Genomic DNA, 18,610 nt, shown 5'->3' with positions numbered 1-18,610 from the left:
TTTCTGTAGCAGCTTAGCAATTTTTCTGTCACACACAAACACATCGGCGGTGCCAGCTGAACTGAGAGCATTTGGGTAGCAATTATGTGCAGGCGGCCCCCCCACTGCAGGACCAGGTTTAATTTTACACAATGCGCACAGATCAGACAATCCTGGAATTTGTGGAGCTAAGATCTAAATCCTTTTTAATCCTGGCATGTTTAAACGGCGTATTTACACTTTCTACGGCACTGCCTCCTGTGTGGAAGATAACCTCCTTAGGTGACAGCAGCCTGGGACTATTTAGCTCAAAGTTCGAAAAGAACAGGTCTGAACATGAAGGGAGAGTAATGAGATAAAGACAAAGAGAGACAGTCGGCTCGGCGAGGACAGACAGGCGGAGGAAGAGGAAAAACTGGTTGAAAAGAAAACTCCAAATGTGATTTTGCATTCCTTTCATGGGGTGCAGGGAGGGAGAGAGACGGAGCAGCGAAAGAGGCAAAGAAAAGAGGGGGGAGTGGGGGAGGGGATGAAGGGAAAGAGGAGGAGGGCGACAGGAGACAAAGTTTAACTTGGCGCCAGGCAGCATTTCAATAGCATCCTGCCAGCTACGCAGGCGCTCGCACTTTTGCTGACTTCCCATCACCCAAAATTGGAGCAGATATTTGTCCTCCACCCCCACAACCTGCGTCCAACACAGAGGCAGATTCCCAGATAAAAATAGCCAGAGGAACTATTCAAACTCTGCTGCCTTTCTGCTGGGAGTGTCTGCTGACTTGAGGGGTTAGAGAGGGGTGAGGAGCTCCACTCAGCTCCGTCCCGAATCAGAGGATGGGACCAGGATCGAGTCAGAATCCCATCAGTGGCGTGATCAAAACCCTCAGAAACAAGCGCCCGCGGCCGCTCTTCCTGCCTGTGAGCTACTTTATCAGCTAGTTTGTGCACAGATCCTGACAAAAAAAGATGTCCTCAGCATGAGCAGCATTACTGGAGTTAATCTAAGGAGATTAGGAGGACACATTACAACACCACTCAGGGCGAGAACTACCACTGGGAGGAAAAGAGGCACCCTTGGAGGCGATGCACCGGTGGGGGGATTATGGGATTCTACCGTGTGCTTGCATGTGTTGTGTTGCAATGTGAACGCGGCCCGTTTGGAGCGCCATCGGCAGCTCAGCGCCATGCGACTCCCCTCATTTTTATAATGACAGTAGTTTCCATGTGCCTTTCGAAAACAGCTCGCTGTGTCTGTAAGAAGTCAAAATATCTAATTAGGGCGGAAAGCTGGAACTGCTGACGTGTCGGATTTTGTCTCACGAGTAGTAACGAGAGGAGGAAGCAACGCTGCTCAGATGTGACTTCTGAACAAGTCCAGTTATTGAAAGCATACCGCTGCCTCCAGCACATACCAGAGTCCACGTCGCCTCTCAGCCAGAGATACGTCGCTCCAAACGTTTCTCCTGTTCCAGACAAGCCGTTTGCAACCTAGTGGCCAAATGCAAAGAAATGCATACATTCACACCCCACTCCTATAGATGAAGCAATAAATAACGAGGAGGGAGCTGAAGAAAACGCATTTGTGAAGGTTTAAAAAGAGGTGCACACTGGGCACTGCTGCAGGAGCGCGCGCACGTTTTGTACTGACGTGTAACACAAGTAGTGTTCTGAGAAGAGTAAAGTGAGATTTGGTCGGTAGCCTCATGCCTGGCTGGCTCGGATCACAATGCAAACTTTAACCGGCGGAGAGGTGACGCAGCGGTATGGTGCCTAAAGGACAGCCGGGGGTGTCGTGAGGGTCAGAATAAAGCCTCTCGTTTAGAGAGCAGAGACGCACAGTTACCCGATATTTGCTGTCTCTCTGTGTGTGTGTGTGTGTGTGTGTGTGTGTGTGTCAGATCAGGTTCAAGAGCTCCAGCACCACATTCAGACGTTGTTCTGCAGTGGGACGCGGTTCTAAACCGGCCCAGAACCAGGCTCAGGTGGCCCAGCACCTGGAAAAGTCTGCCTCATTTTCTACCCGTTTAGTCCGTTTAGTTTATTGACTTTTCCTTTATCCTGTCCCGTAGCTCCCGTGATCCCGGTAACATGTCAGTGATCAGATCACTTTTAATGGTTAATGGTTGCCATGGGGTTACATTCATGACCAATGTCCACTGACTTGGGCTCAGCCACCACCATCACGTGCACATTGGGGGCATCAGCCTCCTCCAAGAATCACCTCACCTGAAGACAAAGATCGGGGCTGCACGAGAACGCTCAGGTGCCTACAGTCATGACATCATCCAGATTTCCTTTTATCCTCTGACAACTGAACAACAGATCTGATCAGGTTTGATCCAACTTTAACAAAACACAACAAGTTTGCAAGGATTTAGATGAACAACGATATATTGCTCTACAGTCTCACACCCACACCGAGACGCTAGCGCCAGGTGACCGCCCGGCGGCGAAGAAGCGTCTCGACAGCACACGACCGCCTTCCCATTGTGTAAATGTTAGTAGGCTTCACAACTTTAATGGCATTTGATCGCCGCTCCCGACATCAACAGGTGGAAACAGCCGAGGGCGCCAGCGACGGCGGCCCAGGCAACGCGCTGCTGTCCGCTCGTCCCCGGTTGGGGGACGCTCGGCGTCGTCTGTCCTGTGCAGTCGCAGCTAACATCTTCAACAGCTTAAAGGCAAAAAGTGGAGGCAGTGAGAAGTGAAAGTGGGCAGAGAGAAGTTTCCAGCCACCAACAGCACGTACAGACGCGACAGATCTGACCGGAAACGACCGGCTTGACCTGTGGCCAAGAAACAAAGATTAGTCATTGTTGCGACAGGAGAAAAATCATTTTCCCTGCCGGCGTGGCGTCGTTAGCAGCTCAGGTTTAATATGTAACGATTCCAAAGTTGGCATGTTCTGGCGCTAAAGCAATGCTAACGTTTGCTACAGCTCAATAACCTGTTAGATTAAACACGCTTTTCTGTGTCAGTCAGACCGTGGAAGCGTTCCGCTGTCTTATCAAAGACAAACCAAGAGCAAATCCAGCCCCTTTGTTTTAAACCATATGTAGAGATTCCTGATGCGTGTGCCTATAGCATAGGGTCGATGCAGGTTCTTGGACTTCTGGGTTTAATAAAACGTTTACATTTGAGAATGCTTTTATTTTTAAGAGGATTTTATTGTCCTCTTAAAATCTGCCTGTGTATGAGCACATGCATGTGTGCATTCATTTGCTAGGAACTAATTTGGTGTGTTGAGGAAAGGCTGGCAGAAATAGTAACTGTTGTGTTTTCCCCTCATGAGTAATGCAACACAGCCGGCAACTATTAACCTTCCAAGCAGGAATGTGGGAGGTCCAAGAATTCCAATAAAAGGGAGCAGTGTGTGAGAGTGAGCCAGTGTTTTGCATGCATTCGTGCACGTTTCTTAAAGACTTACAGTTATCTAGTATCAATGGTGCACCACTGCCAGACGTGTGTAAGAGAGGGCCCGCACCACAGACCAAACTCATTACTGCAGCAGATTAATAGCCAATACAGTCGATACGGGGTCACGCTGTGGCTACGACCGACGGCACCAGGGGGAGAGTAGGCTCCCGCCATCAGCACCTTCACCCGGGACGTGTCGCAAAGCTGAAACGCACTTTATAGACTCAAACAGCAAACCAAAGGCCGATAATCTATACCGCTCGATGGCTGACGCTAAATGGGTTAGCCCCTGAGGCGGGTGGGCGAGCACGCTGGCGGTGACGCTGGACAGCAGCCAGACGGCCGCGGGCGGGTGGCTGCCTTGTTGGCTGTGGGTTCAAGGGCAGCACAGGACAAACGGAGAGGTTCATTATTGGCATCTGGCTGAGCACATTGTTCTCTGAGGCCACATTACTGGCTAAATACGCCTCAATCTCATGTCATTTGTCAAAATCAGACACAATGTTCGTATTATTATATTTTATTTTTCCCCACGAGAAACCACCAGGTTTGTTGTTGTCTGGTAGAGACATGATGTTTGTTGGTTGAGCAGAACATCATCCCAGCAGGACGCCACTTCATGAGGTGAAGGTTTAGCTGTGTCAGCAGTGCACTATGAAGGAGTTTTACAGATAAGGCTAATCAGTGTGCTTATCTTCAAGGTGCTTGTGTTAGGAGTGGAAAGCATATACTAGCATGGAAACATGTTCCCTCTCAGTTCCCTGCACCCAAATGTGTCTCCTACCCCGACACGTAAGGATGGGAGGGCAGTCAGACTGCGTATGTCTGGCAGAAATAGGTCAGAAATCAGAAATAAGTCGTGTCAATCACAGGAAAGCAGCACAAAAAGTCCTCATTAAGTTTCACGAAATGGTTGAAAGACGGATGAAAAAAAGATCGATGCACCTACATGTACTTAATTTACTTTCAGTTCTTTCTCTAACCCTCTCTCTCTCTCACACACACACACACACACACACAGAAGTGCCATCTCTTCACTTGTCAAAGCACCAAACTATGAGCTGCTCTGCACCATTATGACTACAATGAGAGGTCCCTGGCCCCACAGGTCCATACACAATTAGCCCCAAGGCTTACCCCACTCCCACCATTGTCCCACACTCCACACACACACACAATGGCCACTCTAGTGCCCGGGGTCCCACTATGTAATTCCATCACACAAAGCGACCCACCAGTCTTTATGTCATCGCAGGGATGAAAGAGTGACAGGAGATAACCTAAAGAAAAACTGAAATGCTTGGAGAGAGCTGGAGCGATGGAGGGAGGCGTCTGTTACCAGAACCCAATTATGAGCCCGTTCGTTAACATGCTCGCAAAGGTACAGTGTGACTTTCTCTTCGGAGCAACACAATATCCCTCCGAACGATTCCCGAAACGACATCAAAATGGAACAAAGGCCGGCCTGCGGCAGTGATAAGATAAAAAAGGCAAATTAAATCACTTTCCAACAACTTCAAAACAATGCAGGCCTGCCAGCGTCGCCAGATTAGCGCCACCATTTCCTGCTTCATCACATCAACTCTTTATCGCAGCAGGAATCCCATCATCTTCTCAGACTAATAAAATGAAAGTGATAAACAGAGCGCAAGAATCCAGTGGCGACGTGAAAGAAGCCAGGCACCGTTGGCATCACACGGGATTAATCCTTCATCACAAAGCATCCCAGGATGAGATGATGACACTTTTATCCTGCATTTATCCAGGCAATGTTGTAAATGCTGCACTGGAGGCACAAACATGCAGCAACTTCTGTCCTTATGGCAAAGAAAGAACGATTAGGCAGAATGGGGAAGCACTGTGATCAACAAGTTAAATAAAGGCGTCGGGAGATAAGGAAAAAGCCTGAGATAAATGATACGTCTTCTCAAATAAAATGAAACTTGCAGTGATTATAAATGTGTTCCTGTTCCGGATCAAGCTTTCTGGACTAAAGATACACCGGACGTAGTATCAGTAAACACCAGCGCCGTGATAATATAATGATAATAATAATAATAATAAGGTGATTATTGGTGTCGTGCCACCATCACATGCACGTGCTGGGCTGACTTGCTTCCACTTAGTCAAGTTCTTTGTAAGTCCAACACATTAAATCCGTTTCCCACCATTGTTCAAGCACGACTGTGATAGAATCTTAGATTCTTGTAGCCTCCGACAGGATTTAGAAACATCAGAATTCTTTGTCATCAAAGCGGGATGTTCTGATGTCACGACACCGTGCACGAGCCTCCTGTGCAGAATGAGTGTCCCTGTGTGTGGGAATGAGGAGGGTCGAGGGGCTGAGAACAGGTGGGGGAAGGGAGGGCCACATCCCCGGTGCCACACCAGGGCCGCACGGCGCCGCTGACATCACAATGTGCACGGATGTACGTTAAGCTCCGCTCAGGATAGTCAACACCGAATAAACACATCCTGGCATGGAGCATGTTCTTGTTTTTTCTGTTTGATACAAGAGAAAACGGTTTAATCCCCATGACTAATCCACAAAATATCTGCTAAAGTTACACATCTTTGGTGGATCTTCTGCCAAACACGGTGACAATGTGTTTGGATATTTACAAGGCAAAAAGACCACGACTCTGTCATCCAAGTTAATATATGTATGCAACGTTTACTAGAATCAGGCAACGTGCATTTTTCTAGTGTGGGCAGGTTGTGATGGTAATTCCTCCTCGCTACGGAACCATCTACAACATGGGTTCTCCGGGCTGCTGCTGAGGGAAGCGCCTGCAAACTTATGCAAGCATTTCAGGAACACAGCTGAGAGCTGGAAATCCCCTCAACTCTCACTTCACAGACACACAAGCCGAGCAGACGAGTGGATGTTCGAGATGTTCGAGATGTTCGGTGACTGGCTGAGGAGGCTCGCCTGCTCGGGTCGCCTCGGGAACAGAACGCAGGACGGCTCCAACATTTAGATTCTGTCGTGCCAAAGATGCAAGACGATGAAATTGGGTTGTCAGGGTGACACGGAGGATGTCGCTGTAACAACTGTACAGTAGTTGTTCCAGAGCTCGGTGCATGGTGTCCCCAAAGCCTCCACGGAAGAGTCGAACCCGCCCGAGAAGCGACAAGCAACAGGTTTCGGACTCGAAACTGAATGTCGACAACAAGCCGCAGTGGCCGGGTAAAATGGTCAGAAACAGGAATCAATGGAGGCTGAAAAGCCCAACTTACCAGTGTCCCCCGGGGTTTTCATTCTCACACCGGAGCCACGAAGGGACGCCTGAAGTTGCCGAGCTGGGGACCAATTTCACAAAGTTGCCCGTGGAATGAAAGTCTGTCTCCCGGCCTGTTCCTCGCCCTCTAGTTCCCAAGCTGGAAAACTGGAGGAAGAAACTTTTTGTAGCCGCTCCTTCTTCTCCCTCGGCGGGTCTCGATTACGGGGCAGCCGCGCTCGCTCGTCGCGCTTCCCCAGCTCACGAAGCACTAATCGGCCTTCTTTCCGACCAGCCTGGGGGGGGGGGCACAAACGCGCGATCGGTCTTCGAGTTTGGCACCGCACGCAGCAGCGGTGGTGTCTGTTGAAGTTGCGGCGGAAAGCGGCTAACTGTCCCGACACGAAGCAGGCGGAAAAACCCCTCTCGCTTCAGCAAGTTTCCCCTCAACTCTCCTGCCGCCTCTCATCTCGACTCGGCCGCATCTCCGTCGCTCCTTGGCATCTCTCCTCGGCGAAGTTTCGTCTGAAAGCCAAACAAATGGAAGAGGGAACTATCTTTCTGGACTTTTTCAAGTCTTTGGCTCCCTCCCGCACCATTCAGCTCCGTCTCTCCTCCCCCCGCGCCTCGCTCCGGGTGTTGTGTTTCGCTCGCTCTCTTCCGAGCTGGCCCCGCCCACAGTGACGCAGCCGGTGGGAGGGGGGAGGGGGTTACGTGGCGAGTCACGCCCACTCACCATGAGCCAGGGCCTGGGCTCGCGTCACTGGAGCACGCGGCGTTACCCGGGAGACCGCCATAGCGCGCGCTGACACGGCTCTGCCGGGGTGACATCACATCCGACTGCGATTGTAGCGCGAGAGCGGCTGCACTCTTAAAGCCACCTACGTCAATCAGGGGACAGTGATCAAATTAGGCGCAGGATAATTACACCGGTATGAAAAACGTTAGTCATTTACACGGAATACCGGAAATCACGATTCTACTTTATCTTTTCACCAACTGCTTAATCACACGTTGTTAAAAGGCGGAGTTGTTTTTGGCGAGATTTAATCTAGCTGTGTACGGTTTAGAAGCTATAGAGGGAGAAGCAGAAGAATGTGAATATGTCAATATAAAAGAGTTCTGCATAATTACACCGCCAAAGGCTACATCAAAATTATGTAGTGTAACTATTAGTGTTGGAATAACCAATAGCAGAAGAGTCACTTTTGGCAACATCTCCAGGTCAGTCTATAGTTTTAGAGCAAATGTATGTCTGTTTCACGCCTGTTGGTGTGCACCAGCAGGAAGGTCTACCAGCAATGACGGAGAAAGTTCAAAATCTGCCTTTTGAGTGGCCCACTCAGTTGTGTTTAAAATACATTAAAAGTCTTGCTTAGCTGCATTGAACAGGCATCCTGTTGTATCCTCTAGCCAAGCAGCACCATCATATTTTTCTTGTTGATACTGATGCGTAAATAGCGAACAAATTCTTCAGATGTTGCTTGATTGCAACAGACATGAGGGTGCAACTTTATTGACGTGACTGGTTTCATGCCCTGACAAGTTTCCTGTCGAACATCATCCACTTCCCCCTCTGCAACTGACACGAAGGTGCAGCGTTATTGATAAGTGTAGCAGAGTTGGCGTGGCGTTAGACATGGGAGGTGAAGTGCATCTCCTCTCACATGGTCATGGTCCACAACGCAGGATGGATGCTGTACGTGAATTTCCTGGCCGTGTAACATCAGTGGTTGCGCGACCCCTGCCTCGTCAACAGGATGAGACCGTAGTAGTAAAACAAAGCAAACAAAGTCCCCTGACAGCAGCACTGTCTCTGTGGTGTGATTTACAAACAGGATTTCTCTGCAATTCTTTGGCTGTTCTCTGACGGGCTCAGGAAACCCTGTCTGTGCTGCCTGATAAGAGCGTGTAGCAGAGAGGGGAGAATGAGCCTTTAAATTAGACGCTCAACCTGCATGTTCAGGAAGCCGTTATAATGTCGTCTTGACGGCAGGAAAGCCATTTGACAGAGCTGCCGGCCATGTTCTCACACAGCGACTGACAACAACTCAATCACTTCTGTCTCCCCTGCTGTTATTCTTCATATGTTCTGTCCATGTTTTTGACCTTTTTTAAGTATGCTTAGTTTTGTTGGGGTGAAGCTTTTCAAAAAGCTGTTCACAGTGAGAGGCAGACAAACTCAAATCACAGAGTACACTAATATCTGTGTGCGCGTGTGTGCGTGTGTGTGTGCGCGCGTGCGTGTGTGTGTGTGTGTGTGCGTGCGTGTGTGTGTGTGTGTGTCCATTAAGTCAAACACAGCAGACGACATTTTACTATTGCCGTAGATAAAGTTGAACACAGTGCTTCCATGCCTACTTTATTCCTTCCTTCCTTCTGCCCTTTCCTTTTATTCAGCTATACTTTTCTTCCTTCGCCACTGTTCTTTTCCTCTTTTATCGTTCTCTTTCCATACGTCCACGTATCCTCCCTCACTCTCACACCTCTTTCATTCCTCCTACCTCCATCCTCTGCCACCTCTCCGTGCCTACACCTCTTTCCTTCCCTCACGCTCCCCTGAGGTCAGTATTTGAAATGCGAGCTAAAGTTTTTGTTTATTGATGCAGCTGTAATATAAAAGATAACACAGGAATATTGAGCACATACAAAATAACCATATCCACTCCTTTTCCATCTTGGTTCATTAAAGGTTATTTGTGTGTCAGTATACTGAGATCTGGAAATCGGGTAATAGCAGACTTGTGGTTGAGGGATAAATTATTCATTTGAAGGTTTTGATGATGAGTGATTGCATCTGCCTGAGTCATTGAATTCTATTTTGTGTCATTTCTCACTAATTTAGTTTATTTGTGAGTGATCATAAATGGACTGGGGTGTTGAAAGGTTTCATTTCTGTCCATTATTGTAAACTGAAGATCTAAAAAGGCATTTCAGAGCTTTTAAAGATCAGATCAGATGTTAGCTAACCATAAATCATGAGCCCTTCATGTGCAGAAAAGGTGCTTTTCCTTAAGCAAATGCTCCTTTCTTTACCTCAGTAAAGTTTCCGAGTGCAGTTTTGTGAAATGTGAATGATCAAAACCTGTTTTTGTTTCATCACTCGTGCCTCTCGGCTAATGTGTGGGTGAGAAAACACAGCTTATATGCCCACAAAAATGCACTTTTCCTTGCATTTTGTCCTTTAAAAGTGATTTTTGATGGACAGGTGTATTTTGCTGGTGAGCAAAGTTGATGTATTTGACAAACAAAATGTATCACAGAAGAGCCTTGTCCTATTGGTTCCACATCATCTGTAGCCCTCGTTATCTCCCGTCCCGCCCCCTCTTATCCCCTCTGTGCTTTATGCAGCTCTGTCCGTTCCTAATCGTAGTGACAGACAGACGCTCTGCACAGAAAGACTGAGCGAATGAAAGGGAGAGCAGAGATTTTGTCACCGCGGCATTTGTGTGTGAACGGCTGCAGTTGGGTGGGTGCGGGTGCGGATATCTTCCCTATAGGTCGAGACCTCTCCCCACCCCCTTATCCTCTCTAGTCTTTATCACATGTTAAAGGATGTGGCATCCGAGGTTAGGAGGGATGGGAGTGGGTCTGAACAACAAGCACGTTAGTGGGCCAGGTCTAAAATCTGATCTTTAAAACATTGTTATCACAATTGTGATAAATCAGTGGTGCAAATTCCTCCCATCAGTTCAAGAGAATGTTTGTTGGGTTTTTTTTAATCCACTTTGGTTTCCAACACAGATGGCTCAGGTCAGTGTAATTAGCGTGGACAATGGGTGTGGCAACCCTCTAACTGTGCCACCCCACACACACACACACACACACACACGCACGCACAATGCATGCACAAGAAGAACTGGATTTCAGCTCAGCAGGCAAGATTATAATTCCTGGACAGGGCGTAAAAGAACTGACAGAGGTGTAATATGTAGAATAAGAGATGATTCATGCCCCTGCTGTACTGAGAACACTCACTGTCTGTCTCCTTGACTCTTTCTTTTGGCTTTGATTTTTCATCCACCCATTTTTTGGGAAAAGTGATATTCACTTGGATTTCTAGCGAGAAATCTCGCTCCATTAGCATCTTGCAGCACTTTATAAAACACTTTCAAACTCGGGCAAAGTTAAACTCTTATTCAGCTCGTCGGCCTTGAGTAACAAACAGTTTTAACTTCTTGTGCAATAGGAAAAAGAAAGGAAGCTGGGTCACTAGACTTAAAAGCACATGGAGCGAGAGAATTCCAGATGAAAGGAAAACCAGCAGCTGAGGGGACAGCAAGTGCAGGAGGGTGGCGGTTATTGCCCCCACCCGACCCACACACACACACACACCCACACACACACACACACACACACACACACACACACCATCTAAACTCACCCTTTCATAGAGGACCGAAAAAGAGTGAAGCTGTTGAGAATAAGGAGCAGGAGAGAGAGAGAGACATAGAAAGACGGAAGAGAGTCAATGGGCTCTTTGTCATCAAAGAACTTGTTTATTTTCAAGCCTGCCAATCTAGCTGCCAGGAGACACCGCCGTCATCCCGCCTGCCGCTATACTCCTTTTGCTATCTTCCAACTGCCCCTTAAAACTATTCAACTTCCAGACCTTTCACATTTTGTTCAGAATCGGTATTTTCTTCTTTTCTATGGGCAACTTTGAGAAAAAAACCCCTCGTCGACTGTCCAACTGTCTGGTTGAGATCAGAGGCCTTGACACAGTTATCCTCTGTCCACATTCTCCTTCCCCCCACTCCCTCCCACTCTCTTCCCCAGCTGGTATTCACACATGAGTAATGGGATTACCACAGCAAGTGGCGAGGTGGTGGTCAGAGGGGAGGAGGAAGAAAGGGGGTGTTTGGGGGTGTGCATGATGTTGGAGTGCGAGAGAGAGAGGAAGATGGGGACTGGAGATGGGGAAAAGGGCCACCTGGAGAGCCTGGAGAGAGCGAAGCCTACGTAGACACAGATCCACATTGGGTGATGTCAGTTCAGGGTTATCTATTTGATAGAGAAAGAAAAGACAACACGATTTTTTTTAAGTTACCATGGCAATGGGGCGTTACGCAAGAACAACATTTTTTTTACTTTTGCAGCAGATAAAATATGCAATAAAGCTAAAATAAGGAGCGGTCGAATCCTGTGTGACAGTGGAGGGGATGGGAGATGGAAAGAGGGTAATGTGAGAGCGGGTGGAGAGCAAAGAGAATGTCTGTTATATTAAACCATGTCTGGTGAGGTGTCGAGCCTGTAACGTGCACACGGAAGGGCAAGAGAGCTCGGTTAATTTAGCACTGGGGACGTGACGCTGATGGACGGGTGCAGGGAGAGAGGGAGGAAAGTCCGAATGTTGGTCCGAAGGCTGGGAGAGGGAAGAACGTGAGTGAGGCGCGGGGCGATGGGGAGATGCCAGTGAAAGGTATGCCTGGCTCTGTGACAGTAGCTATATTGGGACAGCGTGTGTTGACACTGAGTCCCGAGGAACAAACTCTTCCTACTGGCACGGCTCACAGCCCCCCCCCCCCCCCCCACACTCCTCGTCGGTGACCCAAGCTCAGGCTCTCTGGCCCTGCAGCCACACCCTCCTCATCCTCGATTTATTCTCAGTTTCATCTCTCAACTGTCATTTACTTAAATCTGCTTCTTTTGCCTTCAGCTCTCCATATTGAGGTCCAGAGGTCCATATTGAAAGGTTTCCTTTTTATCTTTGCATCTACTGTCTGGATGCTACGGGACACGGCAGAAAAAATGATGGAGAAAAACTTTTGTGTGACCTTGCAAACGTTTTCTATGTGGAAAGAAAAGGCCAGCTGTTCATAACTGCTGGAGTACATCCGAAAAAATGAGTTAGGAAGAAAGATTTGAAGCATTTGCTGCACTTGGGAGCGATCCCGAAAGATGACGTCGTGCAGAGGAAGAGCAACAAGGTGGGTTTAAAATCCATTCACTAAACTGGTCTAGTAACAGAGTTTCCACTAATGTAGCTCCCACTGCCTCCGTGCTCTCACCTCAGCCTGTATAAAGGCTGCAACATTAAGCTCTGCTAGCCCCGCAACTCTCACGTAGCATCATTAGGCTGAGATGCTGCATTTTACTCTGCTTTATGTGGAGCTGCAGGTCTTAGTAAAGCCAGGAGAGCCAGGTAGCAGCAGCTACGTCCAGGTGCATCGAAACACTGCAGTGACAACTGTTGGCTTTGGATCTATGCTCATGTTCGCAGTAAGAATTCCAAATATTTCTCTGTAACATTTGATGTTCGCAGGCTGAATGGCAGTGTTGCACGTAATGACGGAGCAGCAGATGTCCGATTGTGTTGGACGTCGTTCAGTGAACAAACGCTGACAAACACAGCAAAGAGGAGACGTTGTTCAGAGACCGAGAGGCAGACGTGGAACAAGGAAGACGAGATGAGGCGGAACGCACGGCTGGCGTCTCGGTGCCAGATGTTGGCTCCCAAAGGCAGGTGAAGGGATGTCGGGATGGAGGAATCCAGCCGCACAAAAGAGCTGCAGGAAAACTGAACTGAACTGAGCAGGTGAGGAGCGAGAAGTCGCGCAGCCGTGGAGAAAACAACAACAACCGGTGCTCAGATTTTTCTATTTTCCAGATGTGAGCGCAACAAAAGTCAAGATGTCTCTCACTAACTTCAGCCTGCTGCCCAGCACTGGGTTAATATCTTTCTATTTCAGTCAATGTCCAAAGAAACTCAGTAAACTGACCTCACTCCACGGGTGGAGCTGTTTGTTCCGGTCCGACCAGGAAGAACCGTGATGTTCATGTGAACAAAAGGTTTACGTGATCTTCAGCGTGTCCCTCAAAGGGATCTGGAAGATGCAATAATTTCAACATTTGATCTCCAAATATTAGCAGCATTACTACTAAATGTTCTTGAGAAGGATCATCGTGACAGGGCCGCTGGGTTCTACGTGGAAATATGTCGCCAATGGGCAAAAACAAGACGTCATGTTTACAAATGAATACATGTTTTCTTGGTAAATGCTCAGGTTGGGGTTTTTTTGCCTAAAATAGCCCAAAAGTTCCAGAAGGTCCTCATCTTAAAGGTGAAATGACAGATAATTCAGGTCAGAAGTACAAAGATTCGTCATCAGCTGAAATGTGGGTGGAGCTTAACAGCATATAAATATTTCACATCACTTTTATGGTATTTTCTTATCTACAATCAGAGTCTGTGCGTGTGCGTGTGCGTGTGCACGTGTGGCAGTGTTTTTGTGTGAAAGAGGCCGGATCCGGTACCAGCGTCCCCTCTCTGTCCCAGTCCACACTGGTCTAGTCTAAGTCTGTCTCACTCACCCAAAGGTCCATCAGATCAAATGGTGCTTGGCTGCCCCCCCCCCCCCCCCCCCCCCCCCCCCCACACACACAAATACCACATGCTCCTCACATAAGAGGAATAGCACCCAGCCCTGGGCAGATGCCCCCTGCAGCCACGCAACACCCGGGGGGTGGTGGCAACCATGACTTCACGTGATGAGCCGGGGGCGGCGTGCAACAACAGATGACTTTCATCGACGTGCTCATGTGCTCCGCTCCAACTGACATTTAGGGATCTATTTAAATTTGGAAGCTGACATTCTTATCAAAACAAGCAGTTCTCACACCCTCTCGCACACGCAGAGCAGCTTGGGAGTGTTCACACGACTCATTCTTGCAGGACAAAGTAGCAGCTCCCTGGTTTGTACCCCCAGTTGCCCCCCCAAACCCTGCTCATCAGTTGGGCGCGGAGACAGCAGGCCTGTAGGTGGCTCAGCTATGTGTCATGCATTACATGCCAGTGCAGGGGAGGACTGACACAGAGCATGTGTTACACTTGCTCAGTTTGATGTGCTCTGCCCTCGCACAGGCACCACTGTGGGTGGCTTAGCTATGTGTCATAATCACCATCATCCTTTGCTTTGTCGGATCTCTCCTCACATGTGCCGGTGTGTGTGTGTGTGTGTGTGTGTGTGTGTGTTTGCATTGCTTTGCTGTAGGTCCCATTGTGGAGGTGCTACGCAGTGGGCTCTCATTCACAGTGTGGGTGCTGCCTTTAAAACGTGGCATTGATTCATTTTTTTGACCCGTGTTCATTGTGCGCTGCGTCTGCATCACACGCGTCCTCGGCTAATTATCGTTGCCTGCTAACAGGATTTGCTGGGGACAGATTATGTTCCAAACAGCTCATATCAGCCCATAAATGTACATTTCAAAAGGTCTTGAATGAAAAAGAAAAGCTGGATGTTATTGTCAAACAATGCGAGAAAAGAAAGGGAGAGAAATGACAAAATACACGTGCACGTGCTCCAAATATTGTGATTAGGACTGCGCTTGTACATCTTTACCATAGAGAAGCACTGGGACAGAGAGACTAACTGGACTGGTTATAGTGGGACAGAGAGACTAACTGGACTGGTTATAGTGGGACAGAGAGACTAACTGGACTGGTTATAATGGGACAGAGAGACTAACTGGACTGGTTATAGTGGGACAGAGAGACTAACTGGACTGGTTATAGTGGGACAGACAGAATAACTGGACTGGTTATAATGGGACAGAGAGACTAACTGGACTGGTTATAGTGGGACAGACAGACTAACTGGACTGGTTATAGTGGGACAGAGAGACTAACTGGACTGGTTATAGTGGGACAGAGAATAACTGGACTGGTTATAGTGGGACAGGGAGACTAACTGGACTGGTTATAGTAGGACAGAGAAACTAACTGGACTGGTTATAGTGGGACAGAGAGACTAACTGGACTGGTTATAGTAGGACAGAGAAACTAACTGGACTGGTTATAGTGGGACAGAGAATAACTGGACTGGTTATAGTGGGACAGGGAGACTAACTGGACTGGTTATAGTGGGACAGACAGACTAACTGGACTGGTTATAGTGGGACAGAGAGACTACCTGGACTGGTTATAGTGGGACAGAGAGACTAACTGGACTGGTTATAGTGGGACAGAGAGACTAACTGGACTGGTTATAGTGGGACAGACAGACTAACTGGACTGGTTATAGTGGGACAGAGAGACTAACTGGACTGGTTATAATGGGACAGAGAGACTAACTGGACTGGTTATAGTGGGACAGAGACTAACTGGACTGGTTATAGTGGGACAGAGAGACTAACTGGACTGGTTATAATGGGACAGAGAGACTAACTGGACTGGTTATAGTGGGACAGAGACTAACTGGACTGGTTATAGTGGGACAGAGACTAACTGGACTGGTTATAATGGGACAGAGAGACTAACTGGACTGGTTATAGTGGGACAGAGAGACTAACTGGACTGGTTATAGTGGGACAGAGAGAATAACTGGACTGGTTATAATGGGACAGAGAGAGTACCTGGACTGGTTATAGTGGGACAGACAGACTAACTGGACTGGTTATAGTGGGACAGAGAGAATAACTGGACTGGTTATAATGGGACAGGGAGACTAACTGGACTGGTTATAGTGGGACAGAGAGAATAACTGGACTGGTTATAATGGGACAGGGAGACTAACTGGACTGGTTATAGTGGGACAGAGAGACTACCTGGACTGGTTATAGTGGGACAGACAGACTAACTGGACTGGTTATAGTGGGACAGAGAGAATAACTGGACTGGTTATAGTGGGACAGGGAGACTAACTGGAATGGTTATAATGGGACAGAGACTAACTGGACTGGTTATAGTGGGACAGAGAGACTAACTGGACTGGTTATAGTGGGACAGAGAGACTAACTGGACTGGTTATAGTGGGACAAAGAGACTAACTGGACTGGTTATAATGGGACAGAGAGACTAACTGGACTGGTTATAGTGGGACAGAGAGACTAACTGGACTGGTTATAGTGGGACAGAGAGAATAACTGGACTGGTTATAATGGGACAGAGAGAGTACCTGGACTGGTTATAGTGGGACAGACAGACTAACTGGACTGGTTATAGTGGGACAGAGAGAATAACTGGACTGGTTATAATGGGACAGGGAGACTAACTGGACTGGTTATAGTGGGACAGAGAGACTAACTGGACTGGTTATAGTGGGACAGAGAGAATGACTGGACTGGTTATAGTGGGACAGAGAGACTAACTGGACTGGTTATAGTGGGACAGAGAGACTAACTGGACTGGTTATAGTGGGACAGAGAGAATAACTGGACTGGTTATAGTGGGACAGGGAGACTAACTGGAATGGTTATAATGGGACAGAGACTAACTGGACTGGTTATAGTGGGACAGAGAGAATAACTGGACTGGTTATAGTGGGACAAAGAGACTAACTGGACTGGTTATAATGGGACAGAGAGACTAACTGGACTGGTTATAGTGGGACAGAGAGACTAACTGGACTGGTTATAGTGGGACAGAGAGAATAACTGGACTGGTTATAATGGGACAGAGAGAGTACCTGGACTGGTTATAGTGGGACAGACAGACTAACTGGACTGGTTATAGTGGGACAGAGAGAATAACTGGACTGGTTATAATGGGACAGGGAGACTAACTGGACTGGTTATAGTGGGACAGAGAGACTAACTGGACTGGTTATAGTGGGACAGGGAGACTAACTGGAATGGTTATAATGGGACAGAGACTAACTGGACTGGTTATAGTGGGACAGAGAGAATAACTGGACTGGTTATAGTGGGACAGGGAGACTAACTGGACTGGTTATAGTGGGACAGGGAGACTAACTGGACTGGTTATAATGGGACAGAGACTAACTGGACTGGTTATAGTGGGACAGAGAGAATAACTGGACTGGTTATAGTGGGACAGAGACTAACTGGAATGGTTATAATGGGACAGAGACTAACTGGACTGGTTATAGTGGGACAGACAGACTAACTGGACTGGTTATAGTGGGACAGGGAGACTAACTGGACTGGTTATAGTGGGACAGAGAGACTAACTGGACTGGTTATAGTGGGACAGAGAGACTAACTGGACTGGTTATAGTGGGACAGAGACACTAACTGGACTGGTTATAGTGGGACAGAGACACTAACTGGACAGTTTTAGGGTTTTCTTTTCCCAGTTTGTCCGTCACTGATAACATGACTGCACTTTATTGCACTTGGATATTTAGTTATGTGAAATCTTGCCTCTCACAGGGAGTGTGTGTGTGTGTGTGTGTGTGTGTGTGTGTGTGTGTGTCTGTGTCTGTGTGTCTGTGTGTTTACTCATCCAGAGGACTGAATGTTCAGTGTGAACATACTTTAACAGAAAGATGTGTTGTACTTTCACCTGATGGTTACTGATGCAGTTGTAAAATAAAATAAAAGATAAATACTAAAGGAAGATTGTTGCTATTCTTAATAAATTTAAAGACTGTCCACATGAATGAAGTGTTTTCAACCCTCAAACACCTTTAACGTTGTGAGGACCAGCCAAAATGTCCTCCTTTTGCTAGTAGAATGAATGTTTAGGTACTCAATAAGTAGCAAACACAAGAACACACACACACACACACACACACACGCACACACACACACACACGCACACACACACACACACGCACACACACGCACACACACACACTCTACTACCACAGAAAGAAACAGGATCCGTCTAGTAGCAGTTCATGACTGGGATGGCCCGTTACTGGCACCACAAATATACATAATACACACACACACACACACACACACACACACACACACACACACACTGCTTGATCTGACAGCTGGCACTCTGTGTTCAGGTGCAGGAGCACGCTCAGGTCTTGTGGGGATGCACCTCTCTGGGGTTCTCCTGAGGTCAGTAGCTACTGACTCCTCATCGAACCAGATATCTGCTTCTCCAGTTACGGACCCGGTTGGTCGGTGGTGTGGAGACACACGCGGTGACCAGCACCAGAGCGATGATGGTGGCCAGCTGTGTCCGCTTCCTGTGGCCCAACCACGTTTGAATTCACGGCTGTTTCATAGCAACAACTCTTCATCTATCGAAGGTGTTTGAGGCGACGTCTCTGCAATTAAAAAACTGTTCGTTCAAA

At 47.8% G+C, this 18,610-nt stretch overlaps 1 protein-coding gene across 1 annotated transcript in view; it reads right to left on the bottom strand.

The window, feature by feature from the left end:
* erfl3 (Ets2 repressor factor like 3) overlaps positions 1–7,268 on the bottom strand; it is a 33,758-nt gene extending 26,490 nt beyond the window's left edge. The window contains exon 1 of the mRNA XM_011605965.2: positions 6,634–7,268. Within this exon, the coding sequence (XP_011604267.1) occupies positions 6,634–6,655 (22 nt within the window). The 5' untranslated portion in view covers positions 6,656–7,268. The remainder of the gene's footprint in view (positions 1–6,633) is intronic.
* Between the last annotated feature and the right edge of the window lie 11,342 nt (positions 7,269–18,610).

The sequence above is a fragment of the Takifugu rubripes genome, chromosome 7, assembly GCF_901000725.2.
Source record: "Takifugu rubripes chromosome 7, fTakRub1.2, whole genome shotgun sequence".
NCBI lineage: Eukaryota > Metazoa > Chordata > Actinopteri > Tetraodontiformes > Tetraodontidae > Takifugu > Takifugu rubripes.
The sequence above is the reverse complement of the archived record's forward strand: the minus strand, read 5'-3'. Positions and strand labels throughout refer to the sequence as shown.